The 27,243-nt window shown below is 34.6% G+C and overlaps 1 protein-coding gene across 6 annotated transcripts; it reads left to right on the top strand.

Annotated features, from left to right (window-relative positions):
• The first annotated feature begins 385 nt into the window (after positions 1 to 385).
• Positions 386 to 26,342, top strand: septin6 (septin 6). Of its 6 annotated transcripts, none has more exons than XR_007829059.1 (11): positions 386 to 538; positions 2,187 to 2,301; positions 6,351 to 6,546; positions 7,713 to 7,899; positions 9,417 to 9,578; positions 12,134 to 12,230; positions 14,611 to 14,779; positions 16,115 to 16,247; positions 16,493 to 16,683; positions 17,926 to 17,982; positions 20,750 to 21,764. XR_007829059.1 is itself a non-coding variant. In XM_051127588.1 (11 exons), the coding sequence occupies exons 1-10, from the start codon at positions 416 to 418 to the stop codon at positions 20,029 to 20,031; spliced, it is 1,377 nt and encodes a 458-aa protein (XP_050983545.1). In that variant the 5' UTR covers positions 386 to 415; the 3' UTR covers positions 20,032 to 20,073; positions 24,963 to 26,342. The 6 variants fall into 6 exon arrangements, 5 of the variants coding, with proteins under 5 accessions (XP_050983545.1, XP_050983544.1, XP_050983543.1 ...); XM_051127588.1 differs by lacking the exons at positions 17,926 to 17,982; positions 20,750 to 21,764 and adding exons at positions 20,028 to 20,073; positions 24,963 to 26,342; XM_051127587.1 differs by lacking the exon at positions 17,926 to 17,982 and adding an exon at positions 20,028 to 20,073.
• Positions 26,343 to 27,243: the final 901 nt, after the last annotated feature.

Below are 27,243 nucleotides of genomic sequence, written 5' to 3'. Positions count from 1 at the left end.
CAGTAAATCAGCATGTTAGAATGATGCTAAAAATTCAGCTTTGAAATCACAGGAATAAGTTACATTTTAAAATATATTCAGATAAAAAACAGTTTTTTAAATAGTAAAAAATATTCAAGAATTTTATTGTTTTTTGCTGTACTTTAGATCAAATAAATGCATGCCTGCTGAGCAGAAGAGACTTCTTTAAGAACAGTTGTTAGACCTGTGGAAATATGCATTTCAGCGGTTGAGCTAAAGACGAAGTGGACTATACCATTTAATGAAATGGTGGGCATAGTGTGACACGATATTTTGATTATCATGCTTATTTTGAGTGTTTTATTTATCAAACTATGTTTATTTTGGCTATACGTTAATTCTTAAAAATGTGCAATTACAGAAGTAACAGAAGCCTCCATTCCATCAATCATGAATGGTACAGTCCATCGTATCTGAGTTGGTCGCTGTAGCTTCTCTTTGCGTGCGTGCTGCAGTTTCCTGTGAAGGCTTGATACAGGAGAGAACCATGGCGGCCACTGAGATAGCGCGACAAGCGGTAAGAGCACTGTTTTATTATAAAATATGCTTTCGGTTTACCAACCTAGAGTGGCGAATTGCTACCAGATATTTTAGCGGGTGTGACATTTAGTAGAATCCAGTAGGTTTCGTTTTTCATTTAATCGTGAACGTGATGGCCCATTATCAACAAACTGGTTAATTCTAGAGTATTTAAAACGGCTGGTATTGTTTGTGTACACGATTAGAATATACAAACACACTTTTTTATATTTATACAAGATATATACAGATCTCCATGCAGCTGTTTTAAATGAATGGCTTAATGCTGAGGGCCAACAATAACGGATGAACATCACGGTTTGAACAAGTGACTACGATTGATGGATTTTCACAAACAACGGTTAAAAAAAATAATCAGTCATATTATCAAGCGTCATCGTGTTGTTAAATTCATTCAATTCGAGTGCGTGTAATACCGTTATATGTAATTGCATTAGCATCCTTGTGTGTGCACAATGGGCGTTGTCTTCCATTAAGTATTTCGTACATTTAATGTCAGAAACTAGCATATTATGCAATTTCAGATGTATTTTGTATTAGCTTGTGTTCTGTTCATTCTGACGTCTCTAATGTGTATACGTAGCTAACATGAGGCAGCAGCCTCAAGACTGAGCTCAAAAGCTGCTAGATATGATAAACGACGTCTACATCAGTCTTTACTATTCAAACCATGTTCTGGTTACAAAGCCAGCCAGTGGGGTGTTTCGCTCATGATGACCCCCCTTTGGACTCCTTACAGTTGTCTGGTTTGGGAATGTTGCACATGTGGGTCAGATTGTGACTGTGTTTGTTCAGTCAATAAGATGCTCTCACAGTCTGTGACTTTTCCTAGTTGCTTGTTTTGCAGTTAATGAAATGTACATTTTATGGTTGGTGTTATTCCTCAGTAGTCTTTATAACAGAACTGATCATCTTTGTTGATCATCATTCTCAGTGAATTGATTGCACTGTTCATTGCAGTTTAACTTAATGTTTCCGTTTGGATAATGGGACTTTATTACATTAGACCTGTGCTGATTGAATGCTCACTTTTCGTTTTTATTATTCTAGCAGAAATCGAATGATTTGGCATGTTCGCTCTGCTCATCGCATAGGTCACATATGCAAACACCCACACACCAAAGGATATGCTGTAAATGTGGGCCGAAAGCCTTTCCTGCCAATGTTTTGGCAGGCCAGGTGACAGACCTGTGTGAACAATGGTAGAGGAAGTGCTGAAGTGTAAAATGGCCTAAATTTGACATTTGTGTCATGTTATTTACAACCGATTTGCTTCACAGTATCTGCGTTACTTGATAACGGTAACATTTTTCTGCGACTGCAAAAAGGTTTACGTGTCTGTTTGCCTGAATGTGGTTTCGACAGTTGAGATCAGACAGGAAAGAGGAAGTGCAGAGCTGAACCTTTGAGATCTGTACCGCAGCATTACTTACATAGTGTCTATGTTTGAAATAAGGTGCATGATATGTATTTTTACTTACTAAGTTGACAGTGTTGCTGCTTTTTGCTTTTGTACTTACAAAGACTTTGCATTGCTGAGAGTGAGAAACTGTGCAAATGATCTTTTTTTGGTAAAAGTCATCATGCTTGTTTAATTCATGTGATTTGGTTTTGTTTTATTTTAGGGAGAGGGTGCACGTGCCGTCCCACTCTCTGGTCATGTTGGCTTCGACAGCATGCCGGACCAGCTGGTCAACAAGTCCGTCAACCATGGCTTCTGCTTCAATATCCTCTGTGTGGGTGAGTGTGTCATGCGGGAGCTCCTTTTTTCCTTGGGGCGAAACTAACCATTTGCTTCAGTGTATGTCACACCCCTTCACTGTGAACGCATACTGATTCTGTCCTGTGACCCACTTACTAAATACTGGTGCACTGATGGAGAGCAGTTGCAGGAACTTGTGATTTGGTTTCTTTCATACCCTGCTTTCGTGTAGCTTACTAACTGGATGTTAGACATTTTTGCAATTGTAAATTAAATTAGACATTCTTAACAAAAAATAAGGGAACTAATCTTTCAGACTATGCTATTTTGCATGTTATTTGACCAGGTCAGTAAAACATTATACAAACACACCTTCTAACTTGTCATCAAATATGTCCATGTATGTTGTTGTGATGTAAATATTGTGGGAGTCAATCCATTTTATGCACATTTTGGACTATGGGGGGGGCCATTATTACGATGACGTAAAATGGTTGCACTCAGTGAGCTACTGGCACTACCTCTTATTTTTACCGTAGCACAACTCAGAAAATAAAATACTGATACGTATTCACATTGTGCGGCTTTTGGTTGTAATTTTCAATCTTCACTGCTTTCCTAGTGATAAGAAGAGGAGAAAAGAATGGGAAGGTGCCTTTGGATGAATAAAACTTCCTAAAGACCTGTGTCTTTGTTCTCTCTACTTTAGCCCTAATGCCTTTGAGGCTTTTAGTAGACCACAGCTACTGAAAGAGCTTACAAATGGCAGAGACAAGAAACGCTGGATGCCATCCTGGCAGGATGTAAACATGCCAATGCTTGTCATGATGCTGCAGTCACTGAAGACGTTCCTCAGCGTGGATTTCACCCAATATCTGGGGGCGTTTAGACTCCATGTGGGGAAAAATTGATGGTACACCATTTGGTTTAAGCCTGCCTACACTTATATCTATTGCCAAGCTCTTTCAGCCGCTGTGGTCATCGTATCAATATTTTACTTGGATTTTATTTTCAAGTTGTGTTGTGGTAAAAATAGCAACAGATAGCGCCAATAGCACACTTAGTGCAACCATCGAAAAAATGGCACCCCCACAGTCCAAAATATGTATAAAACGTTGTGGATTTTTTAAATAACATAAATCTTCCATGGGTTTTCTACTACATATTTCAGTAAGAGACATCATTTAGGTTCTATTAAGCCATGCAAGTCTTAATACCAGTGGTTCCCTTTAACAAGGTGTGTGCATGTGTGTTTGGTTTGGCAGAGAGACTATGCCAGCTGAATTCACTTCTTGATTCCAGATGGTGTTTACTGGTATTTAGTTTGGACTAGTGTGGTGTATTTCAGTTCAGTGTTGTTTAACGCTGGGTTTTAAAGTTGTATTTCCTCTGAAATCTATGACAAAGAGGCTCACACAAAACAATGCATTTTGAGTAATCATAAGTGGGTAGAGGAGGTCAGATGTACACCTAAACACCACAAGACTGAGACAGTGTGCAGGTTCAAACTTGTTCGTATTAACAGGTGAGTGATGTCAACTGGCCTACACCTGTCTGTCAGTAACGATTCCTAGAATAGCTTACTGTTTTAACCGGTAGCATACTAGGAAAAGCATTTCTGTAGGTTAAATAGTAGAGTCATGGTGCTAACAACACTGGTTTGATTCCTAGGGAATGCATGAATTGATGAAATGTGTTTTAAATGCAGTGCAAGTCATAAACACAAAAATGCAACAAGTATGTTAAAAGAAAATGGACAGTTTTTAAAATCAGCACTGTAGTATATTGGTTTTGCATTGTTTATTAGTGAATTTACATGTGTAGTAGATATAAAGTTATAGATGTTAAATGTATATTTAATATGGACTGCAGGAGAAAAAAATTATAAAATTATAGTTAATGTTAAATTCAGCATTTACTAGACCATTATTAAAAAAAGTTGTGTTTGTTAACATAAGTTAACACACTAAGCAATGAATGACTAAACATTAACATAGATTAATAAATAGTGTAATGTTTTGTTTATTGTTCCTTCATGTTATTTAATACATTAACTAATATTAACAATGCTCAGTATTTTAATAATTCTGAAATTTGTTTGTAAAATCAACAGTATGGTCTGATGAGGTGTTTATAACAAACTGAATCAGGCATGTATGATGCTCTCCTCTTGTTAAGAGGCCATATGCCAAATTCTAGCTAAATATTATTCCTGTGACGTCTTCATGCTTTTGGTATTCACTTTGCCTTTTAAATTATTTATACAAAGGCATTGTTTCAGTTTTTTGTTAGCATCTTCTAAAGTTCAAGGCATCTGCCAGGGCTTTTATCCCATTACTGCTAAAGCTCTAAGGAGGTAGTGACAGAACTCTCTAGAAACTAGTGTAAAGGGAGTTTGGCAAATGGCTTGCAGGCCTCTCTCTCCTCTCTTCTTTCCTGATTATTCATGTGCAGGTTCAGCTTCAATGCTTCAGGTTTGGTGAATGCTGAGTGCTTTGGCATGCTGTAAATATCACGCCGTGATTGTCTGGAGAAGAGAGGAGATGCTTGTGATTCGTATAACCATCAGCTTTGATTGAGTTATGTGATGATCAGTGTATGATGGCTGCGTTGCCTTTAATTCAGTCTCAGGGATTTCATACCTTGTGATAGTCACTGCTCGTCAGCATTTGATCTGAAGAAAATCGCTGCTTTATTTTTAGGTGTCAGATGAGGCTATTTTGCTCACTCCTGTAGTGAGGGGCCTGTGGGAATGGGATCTGCAGGCTGAGTTTATAAAGAAATGGCAAATGTGAGCCATCCATATAATTAACATTCTGGTGGTGTTGCGTGATGTCCATTTCTACTGCGCTTGTGGCTGTCAGGAAAGCAAGAATAGGACATTTAGGCAGACTCAGCCAGGATTGAGCATGGCTTTTAGACTTTACACACCGATTATGTGGGTTAAAATCTGAAGTGAATGCATCAGCTAAATATTATTAAAGTCATTTTGTAAAGTAATTCTGTGTGTAATTTTGATGTTAAAAATTCTCCTATTCCTGTTTAATATGTAGAGACAACTATGTAATATACTATATAGTATTTAATTATTTAAAATATCCTATACAGGACAAATCCAGCATTATGGATGTGACATATAAATGCTTAGAGAATGTATGTGTTACCAATATACCAAACCATCTGTTTATATTTTATTAAACCCTTGTTGATAAAGTCTAAACATCAGAAAAATATCAGTCTATGCACAAGTTTTTTTGTGTCAAAAAAGCGAAATAATCGTTACGGATGTGACAAAAAGGACATTAAAGGAGAAGTCCACTTCCAAAGTAAAAGATTCACATATAATGTACTCGCCCCCTTTCTTTGTAAAGTTGTAAAGATATTATGTTTTTTGAGGAAAACATTTCAGCATTTTTCTCCATATAATGGACTGTGTGCCCTGATTTTGAACTTCCAAAATGCAGTTTAAATGCGGCTTCAGACGATCCCAAATGCGGTTGTAAACAATCCCAGCCGAGGAAGAAGGGTCTCATCTAGCAAAACAATCAGTTATTTTCATTAAGAAAAATACAATTTAAATACATTTTAATCTCAAATGCCCGTCTTGTCTCGCTCTCGCTGAACTCTGTGTATTCTGACTCAAGACAGTTAGGGTATGTTGAAAATCTACAATCATAGTTCCGCATCTGCATTTTGGAAGTTCAAAATCGGGGCACCATATCAGTCCATTATATGGAGAAAAATCCTGAAATGTTTTTCTAAAAAAAAAACATAATTTCTTTACGACTGAAGAAAGATAGACATGAACATCTTGGATGACAAGGGGGTTGAGTACATTATCTGTGAATCTTTGTTTTGGATGTGAAACTGACGTTCCCAGGCCCAGAAACGTAGTAAGGACGTCGTTAAAATAGTCCATGAGTGGTTCAACCTTAATTTTACGAAGCTACGAGAAGACTTTTTGTGCACTGTGGAAACAAAAATAACGACTTTATTTAACAGTTTCTTCTCTTCTGTGTCATTCTGCACCGTGCTTTCACAAGACCATGACGTAGAGCCTAGTAGCTTATTGTTGTGTTTCTTACAGGTGAGACGGGTTTGGGAAAGTCCACACTCATGGACACCCTGTTCAACACCAAATTTGAGGGTGAACCTACACAGCACAATCAGCCTGGAGTGCAGCTCAAGTCCAACACTTACGAGCTGCAGGAGAGCAACGTTCGCCTCAAGCTCACTGTAGTCAACACTGTAGGCTTTGGAGATCAGATCAACAAAGAGGACAGGTGAGATCTGCTCGTGTCAGATGAGGTTACATAAACCGATTCTTTAGCTACTAGTCCTATGATGATCCACAATGTTAGTTGTAAGCTTCCACTGGTACATTTGTCACTTGATTATAGGTACAATCTACTTGTGCTTAAATTGATAATAATTTATATATTATACTCAGCCTAGTATGTTTGAAAACAGATAATAAATCTCAGATGAGAAACCAGTATCGGTTTTATGTCATTAGTCATGACTGCAAAGAACATTTTGTGCGATCACTTTTATTTATTTATTTATTTTATTTAAAAATGAAAAGATTCTACAGAGAATTCAATACCCTCTTTTGTTTATTTTGGGACTTCAGAGTCTTGGATGTTTTTTCCATAACAGAAGAACTTGCATTAAAAGGAATTCTGTTTTGCCTGCTTTTCTTGATCTGTCATGTGACGCTTTTGTGTGCAGAGCTCATTTTAATATAAAGGTTGTATGGTGTCAGGAAACCAGATATAACCCCTCTTTCAGGTTTCTGATGCTGTAGGCTAAAAAAGTGCAGGTTGTAAAGGATTTTCATGGTGTTCAGATTTGACTGAAACCGTATGTTAAGCTGAATGGTTGTGACAAGCTTGCCTGAAGATGCACTTTTATGAGTCTTGAGTTATCCAACCATTTATAGATGGCTGAATCAGTATCTTTTCCCCTGAAAGCTATCTTTTCTGTAATTTGCCTGAAGATTTAAAATCTTTATACATTACCCTAATCTTACTTGAAAGGATAGTTCACCCAAAAATAAACATTTTTGGTTGTCATTAATAACTCGCCCTCATGTTGTTCCAGAGACCTTCATTCATCTTCAGGAACACAAATTAAGATATTTTTTATGAAATCCGAAAGTTTCTGGCCCTGCATAGACAGCAATGCAAATAAAGCATTCAAGGCCCAGAAAGGAAGTAAGGATCGATAGTCCACATAGTCCATGTGACATCAGTGGTTCAGCGTTAATTTTATAAAGCTATGAGAATCAGAAGATGAATGAAGGTCTTACGGGTTTGGAACGGCATGAGGGTGAGTAATTAATGTCAGAATTTTCATTTTTAGATGAACTATCCCTTTAAGTGTGAGTGTTAGGTTAGTGTTTTGACCGTAAGTAATTATTCCCACTTCTTCATTGTTCAACTTGCAGTTACAAGTCTATTGTGGAGTTCATCGATGCTCAGTTTGAAGCCTACCTGCAGGAGGAACTGAAGATTAAACGCACCCTACACAGTTATCATGATACACGGATCCACGCCTGTCTGTATTTCATCGCTCCCACTGGACACTCGCTAAAGTCCCTCGATCTGGTTACTATGAAGAAGTTGGACAGTAAGGTTAGTGATGTATTTTATTTTTAACAAGTTTGATCTCACATACGACTGATCAGAATGACAATATGGTAAACGTTATCTTAGTCAATACAGTATTTAAAGCAGCGGACTATCAAAAATACATTACTTTTTGGTTGTAATTTAGATTTATTTATTTTTTTATTCTAACAAAATAATAGTATTTTTTTTTGGAATAATACAAAAAATAGACTTGTATTCAATTAAAGTAATGTCTGCCATGTATGTGGCTTAGCATTATTTACTGTTTCACTGTGCAGAGCAGTTGATGTTTTTAAGATGTGGGTTATTAAACATTCAGCTGATGGCTATGCCATGTTTAATGTCACTGGAGCTGTGTAGATGGAGTCAGTGAAGGTCAGCTGTGTAATACTGCATTCTCTTTCATCTCTCTCTGTGCTGCAAAGACTCCCTGAACAAAGATGCTCTCAGATCTGAAGCTGAGCCTAACAGTTGCCTCGTACGCTTGAGGAGAGATGCCTGTGTACTCGCACTGTGGCTAAAGCTTTATTTAAATTATCTGTGTTATCTTCACAATTCATCAGTAGTAAATTACAGGAAAAAGCATAATGCTAGTGGCCAGGTTACTGAGAATAGTATTGAGATAGTGGTGTGGGTGGCAGCAGGGAGTGTTAAAATTGAGTGAGTGGGATCAGAGCACTCCATATGTGCACTTGTATGTGATGGAGAGTCATGAGTGGAGGATGGGTGTTTGATTATCCCCCTACTAGCATGGTTAGTTTAACCCCCATCCATGAGACCTGAGATTAAAGGAATAATTCATCCAAAAAATAAAAATTAATTTAATCACTTTCATGATGTTCCAAAACCATGTCTGTCTTTCTTTTTTAAACAAGGCCATTTTATATATATAGTGAAAGTAAATGAGGACAGAGACTCTCAAGTTCCAACTGAACTATCCTTTTAAATGTCCTCTATGAATTGGTTTCAAAGTGAATATCAAATAGCTGCATATGGTTAATTCTGTTCCAGTTTAAAGCGCATTCAGATTTGAGCAGGTTGAGCTTACGTAAGCTTTCACTGTGTACTATGGAGTTCATTTTAATTGCATTAGCTGCTCCTAATTAAAAATTTAAAGAGATGTCTATTTGTGCAAATACATGTGTCTGCAGCAGCCTCTGTGTATAAAATAAATGCCGTCTTTTTTCGGCACTCCGTGTGCCATTTATTCAGTTTGCTCAGGCATAAAAGATGAGAGAAGCTGAGTGTCTATATTTATCTGGACTTAGCCAGATGTTCTGAGGTTGCTTGAGTTGCTTACATCTGTATTTAGTAATTTACTGCCTGAGTGGTTGAAAGTTAGCTGTCTGAAAGGGAAATATTTGCTCGCTAGAGCTGTTTTGGGGCTTGATATGAACAGAAATCATCTGACCACTGCTGTGTTTGGTTGTCATTTTAATTAATGTGTGCAGAAATGTATTTATTTCTGATTACTGATTATTTCCAAATGCTACAAAAAGTGTTTCTCCTCTTATGTACAGGTGAATATCATCCCCATCATTGCCAAATCAGATGCCATCTCAAAGAGTGAACTTGCTAAGTTCAAAATTAAAATCACAAGTGAGTTGGTGAGCAATGGCGTCCAGATCTACCAGTTTCCCACTGACGATGAAACCGTGGCAGAGATCAACTCAACCATGAATGTAAGTAACTTGTATTCTGCCAAAATATTTTTGTTTTCAGCCAAAACAGATTTGGATGGGTCAGAATCATTGTGCAAAAAAGTGTCATTCATTAGGGCTTCTCCAATGACACATTTTGGTTGTTGGATAAACTATTCAATCAGTGTTTTAAACCGTGGGAAAATATCTTCAGAAAAGACCATCAATGTCTAAAACACAGTCAGTTGGAAAAAGATAATTCTAGGGAGGAGAATTTTGATAAATATGTGACCCTGGACCACAAAACCAGTCATAAGGGTCACTTTTTGGAAATTGAGATTTATACATCACCTGAAAGCTGAATAAATAAGCTTTCCATTGATTTATGGTTTAGGTTAGATACAACTATTTGAAAATTTGGAATCTGAGGGTGCAAAAAAATCTAAATATTGAGAAAATTGCCTTTAAAGTTGTCCAAATGAAGTTCTTAGCAATGCATATTACTAATCAAAAATTAAGTTTTGATATTTACGGCAAGAAATTTACTAAATATCTTCATGCAACATGATCTTTACTTTAATATCCTAATGATTTTTGGCATAAAAGAAAAAGTATATGATTTTGACCCATACAATGTATTGTTGGCTATTGCTACAAATATATTCATTCTATTTACGACTGGTTTTGTGGTCTGAGGGGTCACATATATGCATTATATTACATACTCATTTTAGTTTCATTGTTTTTTATGGCTTTTCATTATTTCATTATATCTTCATTATTTAATGTATGTTTGAAAAAATCATTTAAATTTCACAAGAAATGAAATTAGAGTAGACACATGAAAAGTCAATATAAATATCAATATAAAAACTGTCTTTGTGCAATTTACATTTTTATATACAGCTATAGACAGTTTTTATTTGTGTTGATTATTAAATACGTTTTATAAATTTATTTATTATTAAATAAACTTTTAAAATAAAAATATTTATGCCTATTACATGCACTAAACATGATGTTCTTTTAATGTGTATGGAGAAATATTATTAATATTGCTTATACAAAAAAACAGGCCCTCTGAACCTAAAGTATTAAGCTTTGGTGTGTAACTCATCCCACATGTAACCCTGGACCACAAAAATAGTCTTAAGTAGCATGGATATATTTGTAGCAATAACCAACAATACATTGTATGGGTCAAAATTATAGATTTTTCTTTTATGCCAAAAATCATTAGGATGTTAAGTAAAGATCATGTTGCATGAAGATATTTAGTAAATTTCCTACCCTAAATATGTCAAAACTTTTATTTTTGATTAAATATGTCAAAACTTGACCCAATATTTTGATTTTATTATTTTTTTTGCACCCTCAGATTCCAGATTTTCAAATATGACTTGTATAGTTTTTGTGGTACATCAATGGGGTCAGATGATGTTTAAACCCAAAAAAATTGTGCAGATAGTTGAGAAAAGCTTTTGCCTCTAAGTTTCCAAGTCTAAAATCTAGTTACTTTGTGCTGTATAAGAGAACAAAATGTACTTCCAGTATTTTGGTATTACTTAATTACAGAAACCAGATTAAGAATGATGTGTTCCTCTTGAAATGTTTTTACATAGAATCGATCACAAATGCACTATGTCATGTTTTGCTTGGAGACAGCGCAGCCGTTTTATACTTAAGCGCTTGTCCAGTTCTCATTTCACATCATAGTTCAGCATTTTAAGTGAGAAGGACTCCATATGGTGTCCAGCTTTCCTGCTTGTGTTTGCTCACAGGAAATGACACCACAATAGGAGAGGCATTCTTCTTCAGTGTACTCTCACAACAACATGTTGTTACTGTGGGATAGACACACTTTGTATAGAGCAGGCTGCATGAATGAATGTCAGTTCACCACACAGCCTGTGCCTGCGGGGTTACTGTGGAGGTCTTCCAGTACTGGTTAACCATTGAAAACAAAGATAGCTGACCTCAGGACCCTTCCCACTCATTACAAGTGGGATGTGCCCTCATATATTTTTCTCAGTGGTTTTAAAGGCCATTCTTGTACAGTAAATGTTATCATAAGGTAATTTTTTTTATGATGGTTTCAACACTGAGGCGTAGAGAGGGATGCAGTGTTGTTTCCTCTGTGTTTACACTCTTAATATTGTGAAATGGCGAAGCTGAATTTTCAGCAGCCATTACTCCAGTCTTCAGTGTCACATGATCCATTAGGAATCATTGTAATATGCTGATTTAGTGCTGAAGTTTTTTTATTATTATTATTATTATCAGTGTTGAAAACTGTTTGCTGCTTAATATTTTTTTTTTAGAAAACTGATACATTTTTTTCAGGATTCTAGATTCTAGTTTCAAAGAACAGCGTTTATTTGAAATATAAATCTTTTGTAACTTTTAAAGTGTTCTTAGTGTCATTCTTGATTAATTTAAAGCACAATTTTTTTCCCAAAATGTATACTCACTCCTATATATACTTTTTGCATTTAAATGTTGCATAATCAACTCTGTTACTGTAAGAACTTAAAATAGACTGGAGTATTTCTGCTAAATTATTTGTTTGTGGGATTTTTTTTTTTGGTACTATGCAGGGTCATTTGCCTTTTGCAGTGGTGGGAAGCACTGAGGAAGTGAAGATTGGGAACAAGATGGTGCGAGCACGCCAGTACCCCTGGGGAACCGTTCAGGGTAAGTGCCGGTCACGTCTTCTAGAGGAAATGACACTGAGCTCTTCCCTCTGTTTGGCCGTGGCCTCTTTGTTCAGGACATCCAAACCCATCCCGTCCCTCCCTTTCTGCCGCGTTGTGTCTGGACACTCTTTTCATCACACCATCCTCTTTCTCGCTTGCGTTTTTTTACAGCAGGGCAGAATGCTAATATATTAGGGCTGTCAGAACGAGAAACTGAGTTGTAATTTCCATGTGACTAATCGCTGTGGAGCAACAGGAAAATGACGTCATTACAGCGCTGACAATAGCTCCCACAATCAGCAGTTGTTATTCTTATCATATGATTCTTCAGAAATCACTGTGATATGCTGCTTTGCTGCTCAAGAATTTTTTTTTTTTTAATTGTCAGTGTTAAAGAATGTTAAAGTACATATATTTATTGCAGTGTCTTTATATGAAAAAGAGGAACTGCAGTACAATGGTGTTCATTTGTGTTCATTCACTATCTGTCCTGTCAGTCTTTGTTAACATGTTTTATGCATGCAGTGATTTGATGCGTAACATAGCAGCAGTGCTCTGACTGTCTTCAGGCTGTCTGTGACATCACTCTGAATCTCTCTCTCTCTCTCTCTATGATGAGATAGAGCCCTGGGGCAGCTCACGTGTTCTTACTTAATTTAGCCTACTGCAAAGCTGACCTGACTGAGGAAAATTTTCACATGTGATGTGTCTGTTTTCATGCATCACTGCTGCTGTGTCAAGTGGTTACTTTTGATTTATTGCACACGTTTTATTTAATTAAAGATTAAAGTTACATGGATTAAAATCATGAAGGGATGCATTTTCTATGCAAATATATATCAGCTGGTGAGACTGTAAAAAATCAGATGAACTTCTGCACGGACAAGCAGCACTCAAGATTTCTTAGCAAATGTAAAATATCTGTTTGTTTATACTGTTACAATAACAGCTGCAGGGAATGTTGATAGTGTTAACAATACTAGATCTCAGCTGCTGGTAAGAGTTATACAAACTGACTGTTAAGAGGTCATGTCCTTGTATCAGTGGTATGAAATAGAATAATGCTATCAGAAGTCACCAGGATCTTAAAATCATGTATTTTACACTTTAAAAAATGTCTTTTTAAAATTCAAATCTTAAAGTTTCTCAATCACACAATGTCTTAAACCGCTTTTATAGGGCCCTAAGATTTCCACGATGAGGAAAACACAGACAGAATCATGAAATACAGTGATTAAAAAATGGAATTTACTGTATAACATGAAATGTCATGAAATTTGCCTAATTTTGAATGAGTAAATCACACTTAAATCAAAGCGCGATATGGGCTAGTGTCTATAAATATTAAGCCGGAGAGATACTATTTAAATATGAGTCCTGCATGTTTTGTGTGTCTCTATGTGAATGAATGGCACAGATGCGCAGTTTCGTTCACTTCACACACTTAAGTGAGTGTGACACTCGCTGTCTTCAGGCTTTACCACCTCAAAAAATGAATACATGAACACATAAACAATCTCTAAAACTGCTCTGAGAGTCACTTCATGAGCATTTTGCAGTTTCTTTTGAGAAAAACTGTCATCATATATGCAGAAACTTAAAGGTCTTTACGGCAACCCGTCAAAATAAAAGTCTGATTTAACTTGAAGAAACTGTGACCAAAATATATTACTTAATGTAATGATAGTACTAGTACTAATAATAAAATAATAATAATAATTATTTTTTTAAAGGAATATTTACCAGAACAAAATATTTACCAGAAAAAAAAAATACAAATAAATAAAAAATAAATAAAATAATACACAAAGAATAAATAAATAATTAATTAATTAGAAATGCTTTTGATTATTCAAATTTAATGAAAACATTAAAATTAAACCCAAATAGAAAACACAAAATCTAGTAAACATATAACAGAATTTAAGGGGAAAAAATGTATAAGGCCTTAAAAATTTACTTTTTGTTGAACTTTTAATAAATTGCTGTTTGTGTAAGTTTCATGATTTCAATTAATTAGACATGCTTTTTGATTAATATTTTTTAATTCAATGATTAACACAGAGTCTATAAAAAAAAAAAGGAAAACGCATGGAATCCTGAAAAATTAAAATGGAAAAAGTGGAATTTGGAACAAAATAAAACGGATTTCATAGGGCCCTACTTGTATAGCACAGTATGTCATGTCAACTATACGTCTGCAGCTTTTCCATAAACTACCCAGATCTTTAACTCTTAGACTAACTCCACCCTTGAAGGCAATGCAGTAATTGAGGCATATGGCATGTCCAGGAGGAAGTTATTTTCTTCTTTTTTTCATGTCCCATATGACTCTGAAGGTCATTGGTGGTCATTCTCCTTTGTGTCTTGTTTTCCAGTGGAGAATGAGAATCACTGTGATTTCGTGAAGCTGAGAGAAATGCTGATCAGGGTCAACATGGAGGACCTGCGAGAGCAGACTCACACTCGCCACTATGAGCTATACCGCCGCTGCAAGCTAGAGGAGATGGGATTCAAAGACACCGACCCCGACAGCAAACCCTTCAGGTAAAGATGGTCACAATGACACAATCTAATGATCTGGGAAAAGTCCTCCACCACAACCTATGACAGAAAAATTTGTAGTCTGCATTTATAGGCATAAATAAATGGTAAAGGTTATCTTCAAAACAAAAATTAAGATACACTTAAGATACAAAAGTTTTTGATTTTGACTGGTAAAGATTTTTAATGTTTTGTAAAGAAGTCTCTTCTCACCAAGCCTGCATTTATTTGATTCAAAGTATAGCTAAAACATTCAAATTTTAAATAATTTGATAATATAATAAAATTTAATAATAATAAAATTTTACTATTTAAAATAATTGGTTTTATTTGAATATATTTTAAAATGTAATTTATTCCTGTTACTCCAATCACATGATCCTTCAGGAATCATTTTAATATTCTGATTTGCTGCTCAAAAAACATTTATTTATTATTATTATTATTATTATTATTATTATTATTATTATTATTATTAATATTATGATTATGATTGATCAAATGTGATGTTAAAAACAGCTGAGTAGATTTTTTTTGTTTGTTTGTTTGTTTGTTTCTTTGATGAATAGAAAGTCTTCATCTATTATAGAAATCTTTTGTAACATTATAAATGTCTTTAACATCACATTTGATCAATTTAAAGCATCATTGCTAAATAAAAGTATTAATTTCTGTAACTTCTTTCACAAATAAAATAAAAAAAATATACTGTCTCCAAGCTTTTGGATGGTATAGTGCATAATGTTACAAAAGCTTTTTATTTCAACTAATCTTTGGATCTGTCTATTCATTAAAGAATCCTGAAAAAAACTGTTTTAAATAATAATAATAATAATAATAATAATAATAATAATAATAATAATAATAATAATAATAATAATAAATGTTTCTTGTACAGCAAATCAGCATATTAAAATGATTTCTGAAGGATCATGTGACACCGAAGACTGGAGTAATGATGCTGAAAATTTAGCTTTGATCACAGGAATGAATAACATTTTAAAATATATTCAAAAAAAAAAAAAAGTTATTTTAAATGGTAAAAATATTTCACAATTTTACTGTTTTTGCTGTACTTTACATTAGGCTTGGTGATCAGTAAACACTTCTTTAAAAAACATTAAAAAACACTTTCGACTGGTAGTGTATTTTTAATAAAACCTAAAAGACTTGTCACTGAAAGTCCAGTTAACCAAAACCTAAAAGATCAAAGAGGATTATAAAGGTATTGTAAAATGAATCCATATGAACTGAGTAGCTTAATCTCAGCGGTTTAATTCATTTTAGCTAAGCTATCCCTTTAAAAAAAGTCTTTTGTGTGTGGTTTGTTGTGTTCAGCCTCCAGGAAACATATGAGGCCAAGAGGAATGAGTTCATGGGTGAGCTGCAGAAGAAAGAGGAAGAGATGAGGCAGATGTTTGTCCAGAGAGTCAAAGAGAAGGAGGCAGAGCTGAAAGAGGCAGAAAAGGAGGTTTGTTTGTTTATATGAAAGTTGTGATTATAGCAGTTTTGTAACAAATTTAGCCAAAGTGTTATCCACAGCTCTTGCAATACAGGTATGTACAGTAGTTTGATTTACACAATCAAATGCATCCAAACATTATTAAAAAAAAAAAAAAAAGTCAGTGTTTACTTCTATAAAATGGACTATTTTACAGTAGATCTAAAGCTTTGTTAGTTCAGTAACACATACTGACTCTGGTGTTCCCGTCACAGCTTCATGAAAAGTTTGACCGTCTCAAGAAGCTTCACCAGGATGAGAAGAAGAAACTAGAGGACAAGAAGAAGGCTCTTGATGATGAGCTTAACAGCTTCAAGCAGAAGAAGACAGCCGCTGAGCTGCTGCAGGCCCAGAACCAGCAGGCAGGGAGCTCCGCCACACTCAAGAAGGATAAAGAGAGGAAAAAGTAAGTATTGACCTCTACATGGTTCCTAACCCTCACAACCTTCCCTCCTCGAGACACCAGAAGAACACGATGCAGGAGAACATGTGTGAACGTGTGTATGCGTGTGTGTGCATTTCACTGATCGCTCATGTAATATTGAAAGGGGTTGAATTTAGATAACGAGCAAAACTATGGAGGTCCGATGGATGGAGTTGACAGTACAGATATATGATATGAAAATAAAATGTCTAGTTTGAGCATATACACTACTGTTCAACAAGATTTTTTAAAAAGAAATTAAAGCCAAGATGCATTAAATTAGATGTTAGATTAAGTTTGTTTTAAATAAATGCTGCTTATTTTTTAAAAATAAAATTTTCCACAAAACACATTAAACAGCGCAACTTTCAACACTGAAAATGTTTCTTGAGAACCACTTTTGCATATTATAATGATTTCTGAACAATTTTATTAATGCAGAAGTCTGAAGTAATGGCTGCTGAAAATTCAGCTTCGCCATCACATAAATAAATTACATTTTCAAATATATTAAAGGATATATTTGTATTTTAATTCAGTGCATCCTTGGTAAGCACAAGAGACATCTTTCAACAACATTTTCCCAACCTCCAAACTTTGGAACAGTAGTGAAGATACTCATTCTTGTGCATTTATGATATAAAACATCAAGTACATTTTGGTATTGTTCAGCAGTATTTCAGTTGGTATGAAAAGATGTGTGATAGAAGTCTTGTATTTACTGAACATGTTAGACAATTCTAAATAATTATAATTACACATGCTATTCTAATTTTCATGGTATTAAATGATTACATTATTAAAGGCATGGTTCAACCAAAAATGAAAATGGTCATTGTTTGTTCTAAATGGGCTTCTTTTTCTGTTGAGCACAAAAGATGTTTTGAAGAATATTGGTAACCAAACAGTTGCTGGGCTCCATTGACTTTCATAGCTATGCGGGTCAATGGGAAACAGAAACTTTTGGTTTTGAACATTCTTTAAAATATCTTCTTTTGTGTTTAGAAGAACAAAGAAATTCATGTAGGTTTAGAACAACTTGAGGGTGAAGTGAATGCTGAGAGAATTTTCATTTTTGGGTGAACTATCTCTTTAACAGTAAAATATTATATTCGCTTATTGCATTGCGATCACGCACATTCAATCTGGAAAGGGTACTAGTAATCAGAGCTCAAATAAATTGCTTCAATAATGCTGGTAATCACTCATGGTTGTGTATTCAAGCTGATTTGCTGCATTCACCTGAGTATTATATGGGAAGACGACACTTGCACTGACAAGGTTTACTTTTTTGTTGATTTTTCATATCAGTCTCTTCGGTTTTTAACCGTTTCCCCACTTAAGCTTTTTGTATGTCCTCACAAGGCAGCACTCTTCACAGCAATGAGATACTGAGGAAACACTGTTAAATGTTGGTGTCATGTTTTTAATTTTTGCAGTACGCAATGTGCAAAATTGTCCAAATCCAAAATTTTAGATCAAACTTACAGCATATGTAGCATTCTACAGAATTGGTCCAAAGTTGGAAACGTCTTTTTCAAAAAAAAAATGTATGTATGCAAAGTGTATAATATCCAAGGTACACATTTCTAGTAATTGTGCAGTTAATTCTTATATTGTTTTTTCAGAAGGTTTTAGAATATTTGTCCTCTCCCCAAATTTGTCACTACCGAAACACAGTAATAGTGATTTAATTGGCAGGATTATATTGACCTTTTAAGATTTTGCATGCATTTACATTGTAAATATATTTTTGTACTATTTTATTAAGATTTTTTCTGATGTAAATCAATAACAATTACATTTTTAACAATATTTCCAGTGTAATTTATACGATTTGTTGTATTTTGAATCCATTTTTTTTCTTTGTAAAAGGCAAAAACTTGAGCATACTGATTTCAAAGTTAAGATTCATTAGTTTGAATGTACGTTGAACCAAAAAATCTTAGTTGATAAGTTAGTATCCTTTATTTTTGACAAAAAAAACAAACAAAAAAAAAACATGTTTTGGTAGTGACTGCACAATTTCGGTATAGAGTTTTAACAAACTAAAACAGTACCAAAACATACTAAAATACAAAAAAATGGCATAACTGTACTAAAATAGTTTATTTCCCCCAAATATGAGGAAAATTTGTTCCCTTTTGTCACTACTGAAACAATGATGACATGTTTTTGTCCTGACTGTTTTGATAGTGACAATTTTATGGGATAACACCCAAAAAACAAAGATGTCACTATTGAAACTTCACCAAGTGTTTCGCTAGTGACTGTTTCAGTGGTGACAATTTTAGACACTTCTGAAGCTAGCTCAAAGATGCTAATCAGCACATGGTAAATGTTAAAATATAAAACTAAATGCTATGGAATAACTCTCAAAAAAGTGTGCTTAATTGAAGAAAAAAGGTATTCAGTAGTGACGTTCCTTAAAGTTACACACAGATTTTTCAGACTTTTAAACACATTTACCTCAAAATTATTGAACCTATCTTTTCACACCTTGTCGCTATGAGAGAGGGGGACACATGAATATTTCCTGGTCATAAATGTAGGAGTGTAGTTAAAATCACCCTCAGCAAATGGATTAAAACATACGCTGTTTTGGTAGTGACATGAAAAATGCGGAAACAACAGTGGGGAAAAAATACGAAAGTTATTTCAGTATCAATCTCATAATTTGAAATTTATGGGTTAGGGTTTGGGACAGCCGAGAAAGTACCCAATAATTGATGGGCTGTCAAACAATTAATCGCATACAAAATAAAATTTGAGTTTGCCTAATATATATGTGTGTACTGTGTGTAATTATGTATATATAAATACACACAAATGAATGTATATATTTAAGAGTAATATATTATGTGCAAAATGTTATTTATAAGTGATATAAAAATTATACATATACTTGTAAATATTTCTTAAATATATACCTGAATGTGTTTATTTTTATATATACATAATAATTACACACAGTGTACACACATATATTAGGCAAAGTCAAACTTATTTGTATGCGATTAATCGCAATTAATTGTTTGACAGCCCTATTTTAAAAATATTAAGCTTACTAATATTTTAAATATTATTGTGGGTTTCAATAGATGATGTAGTAAACATCTAATATTTGAATACATAAATGTTTTTGAAATGTATTTTTTCAGTTTGCACCAATTATGTAGAATGGCCCATATATATTAGAGAAATGGTACAGTTTTCCTCAGTGCTCTTTCAGGGCATGTAGATTATTCATTGTTTGATGTTGCATGTAAGGTGTCTTGTCTAGTTTGTGCACGTGTCATGTACGTCTCATCCATGCTGTTTTCCAGTTAACTCCTCACCTGTTCCCAGTCCTGCATGAGACACCTTATGCTGGTAAGGCTTTCAAAGTATCTCTTAAGGCACTAACCCTCGCTCAAACGAGGGAACTAAATTACAAAAACACATGTAATGATGATGGTCAGTTAGCCTGATCCTGTAATTGCAGTGTCAGAGCACTGTAGTAGTAATTACTGCTTTTCCTATTCATGCTTAAAAGTGCTGGTAATGTGAAGAATGTCTGTGTGGCAGCAGCAGGAGATATTATGTCACCAGCGCCAGGCGAGAGTTTATTGCTCTCCCTGTGTGATGTGCAGCCATCTGCCATCTGAATCCATAACAATCTGCTGTTGTTTGCACTCCATTGCTCTTGCACGATCTCGCACAAAAGAGCCTTTAATGGCTCGGCTCCTACAGCTGGGTCACACTAGTCCACCACTTGGCCTTAAAATAATGCTGTTGTTGAGTGAGCTATCCCCTGCCACAGACCTTTTAGTAATTGCTAAAGAATATCCGGTTTATGCAAGTAACACAACAGAAGACACCATGTAATGAATTTTAGCTGGTACAAAGAGAACAATTCTAAGCCTTACCACATACACCCCCTGCAACCGCTTTGAAGTGTTTTAACACATGCACGACTAACATTTTGGATCATTTTTTTAATTAATGTGTGAATACAACAGTGTGTAACCTGTAGGGAACAATAATCTTCCTTCTCTCTCGTTTCCAGTTCAGGATTCCTGTAGAAAGTGCTCCCCCTGCCCGCTGTGAATGAGCTCTTCCCCCCTCAGTGTTCCTGAGCCATGCTGTTCCCGTTCCCTCCCCCCTCTATCCCTCTCCCTAGTTTCATGCATAACACAGCTGAGGAGGGATGTTAACTGTGAATGGAATCCTTCTTTAATTGTTTAACTTCTTTTTTTACAAATTTTACATGCGATTGTTTCTTTTTCTTTGTTTTACATGCTGTGTTATGATGTCATGATGATATTGCTTTGTTTTGCATGACGTGTTTGATTCAACTTTAACATGAGTGGCTACTGTCGTGGGTATGCAGTAGTTAAGTGCACAAGTTAAAATGGGACAAATTCTATTAGCAGTACCATAATTATCATTAGTAGTATTACAATATAAAGATGTATGAGCTGCTTTCAGTTCAGTCATGCAGATTTATGAGATTTTCCAACGAAGTTAGGAACATGAGTAGTAATGATGTTTTGTCTCATTTTAGCTCATGCGTGTTATACAGATACTGCCATACCTCATTTTTTATGAACGTGTCATTGCTATGCCTGTATTAGTTTAGAAGAATTTTGGCACATCTCATCTAAATGTAAGCACCTTTTATAGCTCTTTATTTTTGTGATATTTTATTTTTCACAGAATTAATAAAAAAAAAATCACTTTCTAATAAATAAATATCAATTGCAAAGGGACCAATTTTGTATCAGTAATAAACGGCATTCTTTCATAAACCCTTTAAACTCTGGGAAGTCATTGTGTATGAATATCAGACACAGGTAATTCTACATTTTATTTGCATTATTCATAAAACTACGACTAACTGTTAATGTCAAAAGTTTTTGAACAGTAAGATTTTTAATGTTTTTTTTTTTTTTTGTTTTTTTTAAAGAAGCCTGCATTTATTTGATCCAAAGTACAGCAAAACCGTAAAATTTTTAAATTTTTGCTGTTTAAAATAACTCTTTTCAATTTGAAAATGTTTTAAATTGTAATTTTTTTTTTTTCTGTGATCAAAGCAGAATTTTCAGTATCATTACTCCAGTCTTCAGAAATCATTCTCATAAGCTGATTTGCTGTTCAAGTTAATATTTTAAAACTGTTGAGTACATTTTTTTTTTTTCAGGATTCTTTGAATAGAAATATCCAATGATCAGCATTTATCTGATATAAAAAGCTTTTGTAACATTATACACTATACCATTCAAAATCTTGGAGTCAGTATAAAGTTTTTTTGGGAATGAAATTATAGAAATTAATACTTTTGATTTAGCAAGGATGCATAAACATTTATAATGTTACAAAAGATTTTTATTTCAAATAATTGCTGTTCTTCAGAACTTTCTATTCATTCAAAGAAACCAGAAAAGATTCTACTCAGCAGTTTAAACAATATTAATTATGCATGTTTTTTGAGCAGCAAATCAGAATATTAGAATGATTTTTGAAGGATCATGTGACTGGAGTAATGGTGCTTAAAATTCAGCTTTGAAATCACAGAAATAAATAACATTTTAAAACATTCAAATAGATAAGTTATTTGAAATAGTAAAAAAGAAATTCAAAATGTTACTGTTTTTGTTGTGCTTCGTATCAAATAAATGCAGGCTTGGTGAGCAGAAGAGAAGAAACATTAAAAATCTTACAGTTCAAAAACCTTTGACTGGTAGTGTACATGGGGTGACATAGCAAGTGTTTGATTTGCTTATTTTGTATTGACAAATCTTGATTCCTCAATTTATGCTTTAATTATTTGCTTTAGGGAGGAGCTGGATGTTCACCTTAAATTCAGTTTACTACATCTTTATGCTTAATTGAGCATATATAATAAGAATTTACTCTTTTGCTTAAAGGTTTGACCTAAATTCTCAAGTGAAGTGTTTGACCACTGCCACAAGTCAAATTAACTGAATGCCATTAGAGGATCCTTATATGACCAAATAGTGAGGGGACATTTAGTCTGAGTGTCATTCTGCAATGACTCAAAAAACAGTGAGTCTCTTAACAAGTTTAAATATTTATAATAACTATTTTCAAACCTACGATTAAAGACACCAGGCTGTTTGACGAAATAGAAGTGATTTTGTTGGGTCTGTGCTGGATGACTGATTTGTATGATATCTGGATGCTGGTCTTTCAACAGGTGGTATTGATGTGACATTGATATTCATCACCTATTAACGCTCTTGCTCCCTTCAGTGTCCCTGCTCACTGCCGTGTGTGTATTTACTTTCCTTTGCAGTAATCCCTGGCTCTGCACTGAGTAGTATGGCTTTGATAAGGGACGAGGCCCAGACTCTTTGGTTAACCGGTACCCCAAGGCTAAGGGGAGACAGTGTGGACCAAGCCCTCTGCGTTTTCTCATAAATCACCTCATGTATTTTGATTTTTGGCCTCTTTCTGCAGCTTTTACTAACAGTCTGGTTTTTGTGTTACCAAAACTTTTGCTTAAGGCTGTGCTTATCTTTTGTGATGCTTTGTGTGACTAATATGTTTAAAAGAGTTCACTCAAAAATTAATTTGTTGAAAATTTTCTCTCCCTCAGGCCTTCCAATGAGTTTGTTCCTTCATCAGAACAGATTTGGAATAATTTAGCATTACATCAATTGCTCACCAATGGATTCTCTGTAGTGAATGGGTGCCATCAGAATGAGTGTCCAAACGCCCATTCACTTAAGAGGATCCATTGGTGAGCAAGTGTTGTAATGCTAGAAACAAACCCATCTACATGAGGGAGAGAACTGTTCAGAGAAGTGGGGAGGGGTGTATTATTATAATCACTGTCCCAGTTAAAGGGTTAGTTCACCCAAAAATGAAAATTCTGTCATTAATTACTCACCCTCATGTTGTTCCAAACCCGTAAGACCTTCGTTCATCTTCGGAACACAATTTAAAATATTTTTGATAAAATCCGAGAGGTCTCTGACTCACCCATAGACAGCAAGGGAACTACCACGTTCAGGCCCAGAAAAGTACCAAAATGGTCGACAAAGTAGTCCATATGACATCAGTGGTTCAACTGTAATTTTACGAAGCTACTTTTTAAGAGAGAGAAAAAAAAATATCTGCAGTACCCAGCACGCACACCTTCCTCTCTAGCAGCATGTGCTCTGTTAGCGAGAAAGAAAGAAAGATATTTTGTTGCTTCTGACTATTTTACATGCAAGTGTAAAGCCAAAATCATAGCACAGCTATTGTCTTAATCGTATGTGTATTTGATTTCATTAGAGAATGCCGTGGTTATGAATCAGGATTTTAGTGTAGATTAATATCTTCATCTTCGAGAGCTGGTAATGTAGTCTTAATGCGTTTCAGTCAATATTTCATATTCATCCCGTTGTCTGACAGCAAAAACAGTAACATATATTAATATATCGATTAAATATATCGATGAAACCTGTTTTATTGAGAATTTAGCTGCATTAAAAAGCCCAGAGAGGCAAGACAACACGACGCACTGACGTCATGAATATGCTAGTTGGCGTCATCTAGCGACTTTTCAAGCGGGGTTTAGCTACTTTGTTGGCAACACTGCAGACGCATGCGTAATGGTAACGTACTCTCGTGAACGCGCGTTCACAAGTGATGCAGCAGAGATGAAAATGTAGAATAAAGACGATATTTTTTTTATTTCTTTGCGCAAAAAAAAAATAAAGTTCTCGTAGCTTTGTAAAATTACAGTTGAACCACTAATGTCATATGGTTGATAGTTTTGGTACTTTTCTGGGCCTTGAACGTGGGAGTACCCTTGCTGTCTATGGGAGGGTCTGAGACATCTCGGATTTCATTAAAAATATCTTAAATGTTCCGAAGATGAACAAAGTTCTTATGGGTTTGGAACAACATGAGGGTGAGTAATTAATGACACAATTTTCATTTTTGAGTGAACTAACCCTTTAAGCTGTTTTAGATAAGGTTAATTTTGACCACAGCTTAATTAAACAGAGAATGCAAGCTGAACGAATCCATGCACATTTAAAAGCAAATTGTGAAGAGGATGCACAATGCATTTGAAGCAGGGCAGAAGGATGGTGTGTTCCTATCCGCCCACATTGCGAATGCTTCATGCTTTTGGCTGGCAAAAGAAAAATCTGAGTGCCCATTTCCAATTGACTGATGTAAACTTGTCTTCCCACTGGTGCTGATGAGTTCAATGGCCTCCTGATACTTTCTCTAATCTGCGTTTGTCTCCTCTCTTCTTCTAGCTTCTTTTAACTCTGTCTTGGCCACCTGTTGGAAGAGGGGATTGCAGCTTCCACGAGAACTAAGCGTCCACTCTTCTTCCTGTCTTTTTCACTCCGTCAGCCTTGTTTGAATTTTTTGTTTTTTAATTTTGAAATTTTCATGCTGTGTGCCCTGTTAAACATGGCCTTATGTGGGCTTAACATGGTATTTTTCAACAATATTAGCTGTGTTTCCTAATTAGGGCATGCTAAGCAGTCCCTCATTAGTATTTTTTACAGACATCGTTTGCTGGTAACACCAGAGCCAAAGCTTTGGTAGAAAGGCTGTGAACTAAAGGAATCCTTAGTTTTGCTTTTTATGTCTATGATATTGCCTTGCAGTCTCAAAACTGTTTAATTAAACAATTGTTTCGCTTCTTTTATGAATACATGTGTTTGTGAATGAACCTGCATGTCCTCATCAACATTAACACAGTGTTAACTGTGAGGAGCGAACGGATACTAACTTATTTGCAAACACTATGTATAATTTAGGGTGTAGGTATTATCTTTAATAAGACTTGAAAATATTTCGACACGCTGGCTGTGAATTTAGAGAAAATCCAAAGAAAATGGGCCCGAAAGTTCCTGGTTGTTAATGCAGCGAGAGATATTTAATAGTAATTTAAGGAGAATCTTTATTTGAAAGCATGAGGTAAATATAAGCAAAAATCGGAGAGGTTTGTATTGTATGTTTTGTAATGCCCTATACATTTCAAGTCTTAAATAGTCACAGCAATAGAGTTATAATTTATTTAAACTATAATCTTAAGGAATAATGAAGCACCTATTGAAATACCATGTAGGTCACATTCAGTGCCACTTTTTATATTCTTTATCTTCTGTTCTTTTGCATGCCCTGAACATGATTTTGTTTATATATGGAGTTATTCTTTGCTTAGACATATTTACTCTTTAAATGCTTCTTATTTTGGACTATTTTATTACGTGTATTTATTCCAGGTACATGTGCAGTTACATTCAGTTTATACATGTCATTTCCCATTTTGCCAAATACTGCATTTAGATATGCGTCAAGGGTTTTCAGTCACTTCATTTCAAAAAAGTCAGTTACGAGGTACAGACAGTCATGCATATGTGCAGTACATATAATTTTTAAGGACCTATTTTGCGTATCAATGTCGAGACATGTTTTCATGATTAATGACATTATTGACAAGTGACTGTTTTCTGTGTGAAATATTTTGGGTGTCAAGACTGGCCTACATTTTTCTAGTCATCTTCCATATTTTCCCCTTAATGTCAATTACCCCCACCCCTGTAATACCAGAAATTTGTGAAATATTTAACTGTAGTAAGATTCCATGGTGTACATTTTCAATAAAACGTTTAAAAAACTGATATGCTATTTCATAATTTACCCTCCAAATGAGTTTATACACTGCCGTTCAAACATCTGGGATCAGTACGATTTTTATGATGATGTTTCTTATGCTCATCAAAGCTCCATTTATTTGATCAAAAATACAGAAAAAGAAGTAATATCATGAAATATTATTACAATTTAAAATAACAGTGTTCTATTTTAATATGCTTTAAAATATAATTTATTTCTGTGATGCAAAGCTGAATTTTCAGCACCATAGTCCAGTCTAATATGCTAATTTATTTTCAGTGTTGGAAACACTTGTGCTGCTTAATATTTTTGTAGGGCTGCAAAATGATTAATCACGATTAATCGCATTCAGAAGAAAAGTTTACATACTATATGTGTGTGAAAATTTATTATGTATATATAAACGCACACGCATACAAGTATATACTAAGGAGAAAATGTTAGATTTATATATAAAATATTTATATTCATATATAATAAATTATATACAAGTGTGCGTGTGTATATTTTTTTTTCTTAAATATATACATGTATTTGTGTTTATATATACATAATCAATATACACACATCATTTTGCAGCCCTCATAAAAAGAACATTAAAACAGAAATCTTTTCTAACAATATTAAGTCTATATATTATCACTTTTTATCAATGCTGAATAAAAGTATTAATTTCTTTTGAAGAAAGAAAGAAAAAAATTGACTGACCCCAAACTTTGAAAGGTAGTGTATGTCGTATTCATCAAGGAATCCTGAAAAAAGTATCACAGGTTCCAAAAAAATATTAAGCAGCACAACTGTTTCCAACACTGATAATAAATCAGCTTATTAGAATGATTTCTGGATCATGTGACACCGAAGACCAGAGTAATGATGCTGAAAACTCAACTTTGCATCACAAAAATA

This window comes from Labeo rohita, chromosome 14 (genome assembly GCF_022985175.1).
Source record: "Labeo rohita strain BAU-BD-2019 chromosome 14, IGBB_LRoh.1.0, whole genome shotgun sequence".
Taxonomy (NCBI): domain Eukaryota; kingdom Metazoa; phylum Chordata; class Actinopteri; order Cypriniformes; family Cyprinidae; genus Labeo; species Labeo rohita.
Note: the sequence above shows the minus strand (reverse complement) of the source record. Positions and strands in the feature narration are given on the sequence as shown.